The following is an 11,862-nucleotide window of genomic DNA, read 5'->3' on the forward strand; positions in this document are numbered from 1 at the left end:
AACGTTGCTGTCTGCACTAAAATCGTGTATTTCCGCATTTAATTAAATGGAACAAGTTTCTGGTTTCTACTAAATTTTAATCTTTTGTCAAGATTTTCTTTTGAAAAACACGATGGTAATAGAAACCAGTCTTAGTGGACAAGCGTGTGCGGAATGCGAAAGAATTAAGCTTGATCACATTTTGATGAAACGGCGCCCTATTGACCACGATTACCCCTTCCCCGGCCCCTTCCCTTTGTGACGTAACAGTTCTGTTTACTTTATTTTTCTTGTAAAGTAAACACAAACATTTGGTAAACCATACTTCCTGTAAAAGGTGCCTTTTCTTACCACTTCTGAAGTTTTGACCCTACAACGCACTGGTTATTTATTATGCTGTAAGTAAAATGTACTCTCCTCGTTGTTGTTACGATCACGTGCAAAGCGCAAGTCAACGTCGACCGAAGCATGATCGATCGATCCGACTTTCGACCGGACCCCAGGCCGGACCCTCAGCGAAACTAAAGGGACTAAATAAAGAAGGAAAAGTGAAAAGAAAAAATTTGTGAGTTTTGAAACCCTCATTTGGACTACTTTGACCAAATTTTGATCAATCTAAAGCTATACCCTGGGTACCAGATGCCAAGTTTTCAAAGAGAAAATATATAATCATAATAATCACAGTTTGAGAAAAAAGTCCAGTCAAGTCGCTTCTGGATTGAGTTGGATGGTTTCTGTAACCTTGCGTTGTAAAGAAAGAAACGATGTTTTGATTTATTGTTTATTGGTAGAATTGGCATTCCAGGTCCAATGTGTTAGCTCGAGATTTAGTGGGTACCCAATTCTGCAATTGCGACAATTTTTCCCCAATCTCCCTCTGAAAAAACCGTCTAAAAAAGGACCAAATTTCCACCACCGAAAACCCTTTGAAATTCAAGAAAGTTTCCGCGAATTTTGAATATTTCTTGCCCAATTTTGAAATTCCGCAAAACTTTTTTGCTAAATTCTGTTATTCGGCCCTAAAATTGCTTTATTTTCCGTCAGAGGACCCAATTTCCGGCTGAATTTTCGTCAAATACCGCCCTTCGTTTGAAAAAGGGGTGATTCCGATCCTCCGCTAACCATGAAACCCCCCTTTTTTATTTGATAAATTTGGTATGGGTCGTCAGATGACGCCCCGGGGGGGGGGGCAGCTGGGCAAAAGGACCGACGGGTATGTGCGGGTGCTAAGGGTACCTTTTCCAATATGTTTAAAATGCACTGTAAGGGTCGGAAAAACTAGATATGCACTGTAAGGGTAGAAATTTCAGAAAATTCTTGAAAAATCTAGATATTTTGACCAAAAATGCTAGAATTTTGACCATTTTTTGCACAAAAGGGATCGAAAATTTGGGGGAAAATGCACTCTAAGGGTACGATTTTCACTGATTTTTGCTGCACTGTAAGGGTGCAATTTTAAAAGCCAATTTTTGGCCCGCACATACCGTCAGTCCGCAAACCCAGTGCCCCCCCCCCCCCGGGGATGACGCTGGTACAAGCCTGTGCGCTATTAAGCGTGGAATATTGGGAAGGGTAAAATTTTACACAATAATATAGTGGGATTGAGGGATTGAGATTTAATTTTTTGATTTCTTACAGGGCACTTTCAGGTTCCTTCCTTCACGAAAAATCGAGAAGAAATGCGATAACGCATTTATCAATATCACATATGTACCTTTCAATCAATACGCCATAGGAATTGATTATTTTGAGAGAAATCACCTCAAAATCACTTTAAATTGACCCCCCATGGATGGGGACGCCTGGGGTGCGTTTTTCACCAAGACAAGACTAAAATTTTGGGGCAGCCTTTAGATTAGACTTCAAAAATGGTCGGATATTTGGCTGAAAATTGGTACTTGGGTGAATATCAACCTCGTTCCCTGCGTATTATTAGCTTTTTTATACTTACTGATAGCGCGTATTCTCTGGCGTCCATAAGTAGTATAAATAAAGCCTGGGATACACGGGCACGAGGTTGGGGTGAATATATGTTTTATTTTCATTTTTCAAAATTTTTTATTTTGGGGGCCTTGACACTAGAAGTTGAACCAGTGCGTTGCACACGTGTGACTATTTTGAAATCTCATTTTAGCTAAATTTGAGTAAAGCGAAGCAAAATCTTCAAATTTAACAGAACAGTTTTCTTCCAAAACGAAAATTCCCCTTATTCCCTCATTCATTCAACAAATCTCCAAAGAGGTTGAACAACAAATGATTCAAACATTAGGTATTATTTTCAAAATAGATATTTCTCAGTTTAAGTTAATAATATATAATTCATACACCAGTGATTGATTTTATATACAAATTCATGTCGCATATAGAATTATGGAATAGAAATATTAGAAGGTCCCAAAAAACAAAAATTACATACCAACTGAGAGATGATGCAGACTGTTCAAAGGAAGACCTTCCAAATGCAATAGGACATCGGCAACAGTGGAGGCATCGCAAGCCGAGCAAGCTTGACTTCAAAGTTAGGCCAGGCCCAAGAACAGCTAAGTTAACATTGTTTTTGTCTCATTTTCGAGATTTGCCCGCCCTTATTTGCCTTTGAGTCTGAAAGATATTTCTTTGTGTAAATGCGACCGTCCTTTTTATTTCTAATTTTGCTAGTTTTTTAAATCTCCGTTTAGTTTTTATAAGAAAAGGGAACATTTCAGTCACTTTCATAGTATGTATAGGTTAAGCTGGACATTAATTGGAGCCTTTAAAGATTTTTCGATCATGCAATTTTAGAATTTAGCAGAAAAAAATACTATTAGTTAATTAGCAAAGCAATGAAGCTAAAGGTAGATTTTTCTGTGGATAGAAAGTCCCTTTTTGAGATAATCAAATTTTAAGATTTATGAAGTCATCAATTATGACGTCCTAAAGCACTTTTTCCCTAATTTCTCAAAAAAGACAAAAAATAATCTTATTGACAGGCATTTCATAATCTTATTGACAGGCATTTCTAAAATATACCTCCGCTTTTTTTGACGTATAAATGACAATACCAAAGGCGCCCAGTTTTCTGCGCCAAACTTATATCATTTTTGGGCATGCCATAAGTTTCAAAAGAATATTGAAATCGAGATGGCCCTTGTCAGATTTAATATGATTCATTGATACTTTTTCTTAACATTTTGAAACTTAAAAAGGTACGTATTTAGAAAACTATTAAAAGTCTTTACTAAAATTTAAATATTCATCGTTATTAAGATAAATGTCGTCGAATAATCAATAATCTATAATCAAAGCTTACAGTCCTTCCATTCCAGTCCACCCTGAAATTTCAAAATGCATAAATATGCTTGAGAGAATGTCATGATATGTGCATCCACCTTTTTAAATCAGGAATATGGTTCGTGTCCAACATTTGAATTCAGGATCTGTTTTTTCAATAAATAATCTTCATGGATGTGATAATCTCCACCATTTTTCATTTTTAAAACTCATTTAGTGTTACCTCTCAAATGAGAAATCCTCTCTCAGAAATTGGCCATCTGTACATTGTCATCATCAAAAAGGCCTAAAAACTTTTTCTCGTCACTTAACTAGACTGGACCGCACTAGACTTGATAATGTATTGTTTAATGGCATCCACAGCCTAGTGCAATCATTTCCACTGGTGTTTTGAGGAGTAGTTTACCACTACTGTCTAAGAACAAGAAGGTTTGATCTTTGAATGTGGTTGGTACGCAACAGAGCTGCGGAACCAATTGTTTATTGATTCCAAGAACAGCATTCTGAATCACAGCGTGGTTGGTGGTGTTAAAATGTGGACCCAAAGGCTTTGGACATGCACCAGAACAGAAATTCAAATCATAAGAATTGGGTGCAATAATCCATTCGTCCCAACCAAAATCTTTAAAATCGAGTGAATAAGGTCGTAAACGGCAGGTTTCTCGTTTGACTTTTTGATGAGTTTCGTTTGCTTTTGGGATATTGATTTCTGGCATGTACATATCGTTCGAGACACGAACATTTCGTCGTTTTCGACTCGGGGAAGGTTCCTTAACACGTTTATTGTTTGGGCTCATACTGTACACAATCAACATGGGTCGTTTTTTCTGCCATTCCTTGTGTGATAGAGATCGTCGTTTCCGAGTATGAACCGAATTTAAGTCGTCAGCTTTCCGGTCAATCTCGACGATCATGGATGAATTTTCGACTCCGTTTACTTTCCAATCCTTGATTAAGTCAGTGATGTCCAGTTTTAGGTATCCTTTGTGTTCACTTCGAATCTTTTTGTAAAAAGCTAATATTCGATTACCGTCTTTGAATTTCGGTTTGAACAAATGTAACTTTCGGTATGGCGAGATTCCTCGTTTTTGTTCGGCAAATAGTAAAAGTTCGGCACGGTGTACTTTTTCTTTGTTCGGTATAACCGAGATATTGAAGTTCATTTGGCCAGGAGTTTTTCCATCATCTAAAGGTTAAATTCAGAGTGAACGGTATAAAAAAGTGATCATATTCATCCAAGGGAAGGGAACAAAAGACATAAATTCTGAAAGGAATTAATTCTAAAGAGCATTAAGTTAGTATTATTTTAGTTAATGGGCTTTTCCAGAAAAAAACCGTATACCCCCTGTTGAGGAGGTCCATCATTTTGTGGCTGGAAATGCAGTAACCCCCTGGAATTCCAGGCAATTTCAGGTTTCAACCCCTCTGGAATTCTGAATTTTAGTAGGATTTAAAAGGCTACCCGAAGAAATTCCAGTTATTTTTGGAATTCCGCCACATATCAAACCTTACCCCCTTGGTACGGAAATGGACCTCCTCAACAGGGGGTATACGGTTTTTTTCTGGAAAAGCCTAATTCTGTTTTTAAAAAGACTGGACGATGGTTAGTACCATTGAAATTAACATGTTATCCTGGAGATAATCTTTGTATCCTTTTCTAAAGACTCAGGCCATTTTGGCATCATCCACAAAGACTTGATGGCCCGGGGTAGTACAAGTCTATTTCAATTTGTAAAGAGCAATAAAATTAATACCGTCAAAAACAATTCAAAACTTACCGCTATGTATTAATCTTGCGGTGTCAGCTAATTCCGATTTGTCATGATTTTCCCGATTCCATTTATAATATAAATCCCACATATGATCGGGAACATGAACCCGACTTTTAGTCCGATTCGGTTTTGGACCTGATAATCCCATGAAACTCATAAATTTCTTTTCAACCATTCCCAATAATTTTTTGTTTCGCATTAATTTTTTTGCTGGTGTTGGTTTGAAATCTTCTGGAATTTCCGTGCATTTTGATGAGATGCTGACGATACAATTCAATAAAAGTAGATAAGTGATTCCGTAGTGTGGTGCATTCATTTTCATATATTTGTTTCCCTGGAAAAAGAGATAGAAAAGTATGTTACGATTAGAAAATGTACAAAAACGTTGCCTCAAGGGTTTGCGTATAATATCTACCGGTTGTGTTCTGGACTAGCAAACTAAAGTCTATTCACGATAAGTGTGCACTAAATTTATAGCTTTGCTTATTATTTCTTATTTTTACATCTTTGGAAAGCTTAAAGCTATGCGATTTCAAAAATATATACTTTTACTAGGAAATATAATTTGATATTTGCAGATTTTAGTCTGTTAATTGATCATGTCAGAGAACGGGAATCAAAGGGCGGTCGGACGTCAGGCTAAAATAGGAGCTGCGTTGGATGCAATGTAAAGTTGGCGAGTGGGTGCTGATTTACACTTTTAGCCCCTTCCGCCGAGAATTTATTACCTACGCTTACCTAACTCCTATAGTCACTTTTCCCGCCTGATATCATTCCAGCCTCTGTTATAACAATATCTACCGTAAGATTCACAGACCGTGATTCAGGTATTTATTCAGCGTATTAGCGAAAGAAATGTAAGCATGGCAATTATCTTAGTTGAAATTCGAAAAAAGTGAATTATCTGAAAACGTACAGAAAAATATCAATCTAAAAAAAGGACGAAAACAAACCTATTTTTCATGAATTAAATTTCTAAATCCCGCAGATGTAGAAAAATTTGGAAGAAGTTGCAACTTCTCAATTATTCTAATGTAAAAATAAAACTGCAGGCTGAACCAAAAATTTCAAATAAGAGAGATCGTCCACGAAAAACAAATTTTCAAATCAAAGTCAATCGTTCACTCATAGATATTTTGTGAAGTTTTAAATCTAGATCGAAAGATAGAAGTCATAATGTGACATTTGAGACCAAATCACGTTTTTTATACTTTCTTACCGTAAAAGAAAACTCCCACTGTGAATTTGTTAACCTATCAGTACGGAATATTCTACCCTCATTTATCAAGCTTAAAAACTAGCATGATAAATTCAGCAATATTTAAATAACAAAAAGCCGAAATTTTGCCGTCATACAAACGTCACGTGAAGTGGCTAGCAAACGACGATTGCTTGTGGCACGATATTACTCATAAGGTGTGTGTTATGTAATCGAATCTTTATTGAATTCAATATTCAGATGTATAATAACGAATATAAAAACTAACCATGTACAAAATCAAATAGGGGGGGGGGGTTTCAGGGGGTACCCAATTCCGCAATTCCGCCAAATTTTTCTCCAATTTCCGTCAAACCGTCTTAAATTGAACCAGAATTCTGTCACCGAAAATTCCTTTGAAATTCAATATTTTTGTCGAAAATTCCGCAAATTTTGAATATTTTTTACTAATTCCGAAATTCCGCAAATTATTTTGCTAAATTCCGTTTTTCCGCACTAAAATTGTCTAATTTTCCGTCTCCGTCAGAGAACCCAATTTCCGTAATTCCGTCTAAATTTTCGCCAAATTCCGCCACTCCGTCCGAAAAAAGGGCCGATTCCGCTCCTCCGCCAACCATGAAACCCCCCCATCAAATAGGGGGACCATCTAAATATTTAGACTGTTCATGCCCCGTACCTGAGAGGGAGGGGGAGCACTCGATTTGAAAATTACCGTATGTACGGACAAGAGTTTGGGCTCAAATTTAAAATGGTCAGATTTTCGAAAGTTTTGACCAAAAAACGTTTTTCTTACTTTGTATGCGCTTTCTAAGGTTCGTGCCTTAAAGTGCACTTTAGGAAGTCTGAAAAACCCTTGAGTGCCATCTCCCAGGACTAGGAGAACAGATTTTGCCTATATATTGGGTTTGGTACAGAAGCTATGTAATTCTAAACTGTTATTTATCCTTGTATGTGTAGTAAGATATAGTTTGCAATCTAAATAGGAGTATTTTTTTGGAGCTTAGAGAGGGAAAACAACAAACTTCCAGCTTTTTTGTCAAGTCAGGAGAGAGTAAAGGAGCAAATAATTGAAATGTGATACTGTATAGTAATCCGCTCATCTGAGTAATCAACCTTCGTGATGTACTCTATGAGACAGTGTCTGGAAAATGACGTTACACGTTTTTTTACAAGAACAAACTATAAAAGAAAATAAGGCTTCGGTAGCCAAAATATTAAGACCAAATTGGGAACATTTTAGGACTCTAAAACACCCGATCTTTTAGGAAAAGGGCCAAAAATAATCAAAAAATTATAAAATATGAACGATGTTAAGAAAAATTTTAGGCTAGACACTCAAAAAGTTAAGAACACCCGAAGGCCGAAGGCCTCGAAAATTTCTGATGTATCTATATAACTAATAATGATTCTGAAATATCTTTGGATACAGACACTAATTTTGAACCAAAGCAAGATGTCTTACTTTATATGAGAACTCCCAGCTGCATCCTTTACCACGCAGTCACAAAAACTTTCTTTGCTATCATTATCATCACTATGAAAAAATATTCATACATGTCTTAAAGACTCTCCTTAATTCGAATTTTTCTCAAAATCGAAATCTCTTGGCACCTTGAAGATCGAATTAGAGAGAGTCAACAAATACCAAAAAATACTTAACTGACTTCCCTAGTCTCACCAAATTTCTGTCTTAAAATAATCCTCTCGTTGGAAACCATGAGTCTATGGTTTAACAGTAAGGCGTAACATTACATCATGTGCAAAATATTTCAATTTGCTAGTCTGTTTGAAAGAAAACAATTTTTACGACTTGTGATGTAATTAAAGGCTTCACATCTTCTTAAGCATCAAAGGGTTTGAGATTTTCTATCCTAATTTCTATGTAAACAAATTACTTCTGAACTGATATTGACACAAAAAACTTTTTACATACTTTAAATCTAACATTTTTTAGATTAATGACTCTATGGACATGAACGTCATATATGTACGTTCCCTAATTAAGGAAACTGGTCAAACGGTCCTAATCATGACGTTCTTAATTAACCAAGATTTTAACAAATCAAGTAGTACAGAATGCAGAATGCTTTTAAATGTCAGGAAAAGATGAGGAGATATCCTTTTCCATTTAGGCGGTTGATCTTCCTCAATAAAATTTTCACATTTGAGAATTTCGTCTAATCTTCTTTACCAGTCATATTACGCTGTTTTATTGGCGTTAGTTTTGGCATGATTGGCGCAAGCCCAAAACTGGGCAGTGGTAAGTAATCTAAACCCATCCCCCTTAGAGACATTTTTATGCATCTTCAAACAAGTCCCCATGTCGAAATCTAGTTAACAGTCGCGTAAACAAGAGGGGCGCAAAATATCTGTAGGAGAGCAGATTTTTATGACACTGTAATCATCTTTTTATATATTATCAATAGATAATTACTTTGTCATAAAAACCTGCTCTCCTACACAAAATTTTCACCCCTCTTGTCTACGCCACTGGTTAATTTGGCAAAAAAATGCCCATTATAAAATAATTCAATACTTCTTGGACCTGAAAATGTCAATGATGACAATTCCATAAATATTCATCATCGATCAATAATCATCAACAAAACCATCTAACATTTCCGAGATCGATCAAGGCTCACCACAAAATTCGTCCATTAAAATATATCTACGCTAACATTCTGATGGTAATGATGTGTGCAAAAACAGAATCGCCCACCCCAGCTGGCTCACAACGTTGTTTCAACGTTTTTCTAACGTTATATGGACGTTATGAACGTTAGAAAAACGTCGAAACAACGTTGTGTGTCAGCTGGGCCATTTCCATAAGTGTAAACAAACCAATTCTATTCAAATTTTCAGTTCAGCTCTTCGTGGGAACTTTTCTTTACCCGTCTAAAACTGACGAATCTTGCGGATTATATTACTTAATTATTATTGCCAATATTAAATTCAGAAAAACACACATAATCACAGCCCACTTCAAAAAACACAGAAATTTTAGGCCATAAACATTTTGAGTAGGCCCGACTCAACAGGTACAACACTTGCAGTACCAGATTTGCTCAAACAATTCCTCTTTTCGTCGGTAACAGGCCTCTCTAAATTACTTCTACTCGCCGTACCAGATTTGATATGCTTCTGTCATGTCTGTTGAAGTCCTTAAAATACAATTTCTTGGGCTTCTGAGATAGGGGTATCTCTACTGACTTACCATCGCCAACAAATAACATTTTTCATCATCTCGCTGTCAACAACAACAGAATCGTTCTTTATAAGTTAAAAAAATTCGACACAATTCATTTCTTTTTATTTTACGACCTCTACCCTGCTGTGAGTTGAATCTGTGGAACGTTTTACAAGGCTAATCCGACATCAAAGTTCGGTACCTTTGTATAATGTTTACATTCATTTAGGCCCTCTAAAGTTCTTTCTTTTTTTTCATTCTTATTATATACTTTCAAGGTTTTTGTTTCTTATCAAATATTATGAACCATTTTGAATGATTCCTTTCCCTACAATATACATAATGTAATACAAACATACAGTTGTTCTCCAATGCTCTGCTTCGAAGAAACCTTCATAGGGCGCTAGGGGGAGGCGGGGCGTAAAAATTCGGGGCAGTCACCAAAACGTAAACTTTTGAATGAGGAGCCTTCGGGTCGCCTGCTCCAAGTGCGGCCACAGACTTACTTACTACTTACTGCTGAACTTTTATGGTTGTTCCTAAATCCCCAAATCTAATTCTTATTCTGTGACTGCGTGGAGCATTCAATATATCCACACTTTTTACTCACGACATTGAAATACCAACTGAAATAGGGCTTATCACGACACACCGTCAAACCTGTACAACACACTGTCAAATCTATGCGGTGCAATGCGTTGGTAGATATCTTTACCTACCACCTATCCACATTTTAGTGCTTTTACATTCAAAGATTAACACCATTAGCATATTTTTCAATCTCCCAAGAGATACTTTAAAAGGTTAAGACCCTGTATGCGAGGATTATACCATGTCAATCAGCATGATCAAAAGTGGTACCAGAGGCTCTGAGTACAAGATTGAGAGCTACTTTGAAAGGTTAAGATGTTCTGTACGCGAGGATTGAATTTCGAGATAAGAAAAATATTTTTTTGTTTTGCTTGAAGCTTGATGCCTTAGGTATTTTAAAGGGAATATTTACTATTGCTAGCCTAATTTTAAAATATTTATAGTTTTAACCTCATACTTGCAAAGATCTTAGGTAGTTTCTTTCCCCCAAAACCAAACTCAACTTAGATAAAACATTAATGTATCTTAAACTAGATCATCAATCAGAAACATTAATAGCCTCTCACCTTTTATGTGTAGCTGTCCAAGAGATCTCTTTCAGTGTCCTTGTATGGCCCTTCGTGCATTTTTCCTCAACCAATACAGTTCCTTCCAAAACTCTGGAAGCCAACCGCACCTTCTTCTACACCTTGGCTGTAATTATAAGAAAAACGAGCGATTGAAAGATTCGAAAATACTAATTTCTTTAGTTTCAAACCTATAAAAATTGAATTGTAAAATAGCATTGAAATTGACTACACACACAATTAAAATCTGTTAGTGTTATAACGATTGATAACCCTAAATAAAAATCCTTGACATCGGTTGATATTCATGCCATTGCTTGTTACTAGTAATATAGTTTGTATCATGACGCCGCAAAAAAAGACCTCAAGTGGTATTTGATAGCTCCGAACGCAAATAAAATGGAAATTGAATGTGCTAATATACTTTAACGTAGATATTTCTGCTATCTGAGACCAATCACTTATGTGAAAAAACATTTTTTTTGTGATTTCTATGGAATCAAAGACTTTGGGGTCGATAGCTCTTCACAAAGAAACAAATTCATTTATATTTTAGTGTTTGGTACTTGACATAGGTGTTGACTAAAATCTTTTTGTTAGGTAAATAAAATAATAAAATAGTGAAAAGCGATGACAATTTGTTAGTTGAAATTCTGTCAAGGAAAGATTAGAAGCGGTTTTAAATAACTGAGAAAATGTCATTCACACGTCGGGTTAATTCTTTCACACTATCCCTTCAAAATGAAATGGGTGAAAAAGTACAATTGATTGGTATAGGTTGGTCAGTGTTGTATGTGTACACGCTTAATCAGTTCATGCACGGATTTTTATAGGAATCGTGAAATCGATTTAGCTTCTAAAGTTCTTTCAAAATCTACGCTCTTCAATATTATCAAGATACACTTAATACGCTTGGAGCTTTTGTTTAAATACTTGAAAGGGACTTGAAATAAGTTATTTCCTGAAATGGTCTGATTCTGCAATTTTCTTAGAATGTTCTTAATTTTTGGACCTACCTCTAAACTTACCCATGTTTAAACCCCTGTGTCAAAGACCCGCTGGGACCCCAGCCCCACTGGAAAATTTGGCAAAAATTTCGTCCCCGGTGGTAAAATAACCTTAAATTTCAGCCCCACTGGGAAATTGACTTATATTTCACCGCCACTCGAAATTCCATGTTAAAAAATTGTACTCCAAAACCATTCCCACTATATAATTTCTATCCCCATTAAGATTTCAATAGAAATTTTTATCCCCACTGAGGAAATGAGTTCCACC

At 36.1% G+C, this 11,862-nt stretch overlaps 1 protein-coding gene across 1 annotated transcript; it reads right to left on the reverse strand.

Moving 5' to 3' along the window:
• Nucleotides 1-3,284: 3,284 nt before the first annotated feature.
• On the reverse strand, nt 3,285-10,745 carry LOC136821186 (bone morphogenetic protein 2-like). Its single transcript, XM_067077417.1, has 3 exons — nt 10,585-10,745; nt 5,028-5,355; nt 3,285-4,435 (listed from the first exon to the last, which is right to left on the reverse strand). The coding sequence occupies exons 2-3, from the start codon at nt 5,341-5,343 to the stop codon at nt 3,597-3,599; spliced, it is 1,155 nt and encodes a 384-aa protein (XP_066933518.1). The 5' UTR covers nt 5,344-5,355; nt 10,585-10,745; the 3' UTR covers nt 3,285-3,596.
• Between the last annotated feature and the right edge of the window lie 1,117 nt (nt 10,746-11,862).

Source organism: Clytia hemisphaerica, unplaced genomic scaffold (assembly GCF_902728285.1).
Source record: "Clytia hemisphaerica strain Z4C2 unplaced genomic scaffold, Clytia hemisphaerica genome assembly, whole genome shotgun sequence".
NCBI classification, from domain to species: Eukaryota; Metazoa; Cnidaria; class Hydrozoa; order Leptothecata; family Clytiidae; genus Clytia; species Clytia hemisphaerica.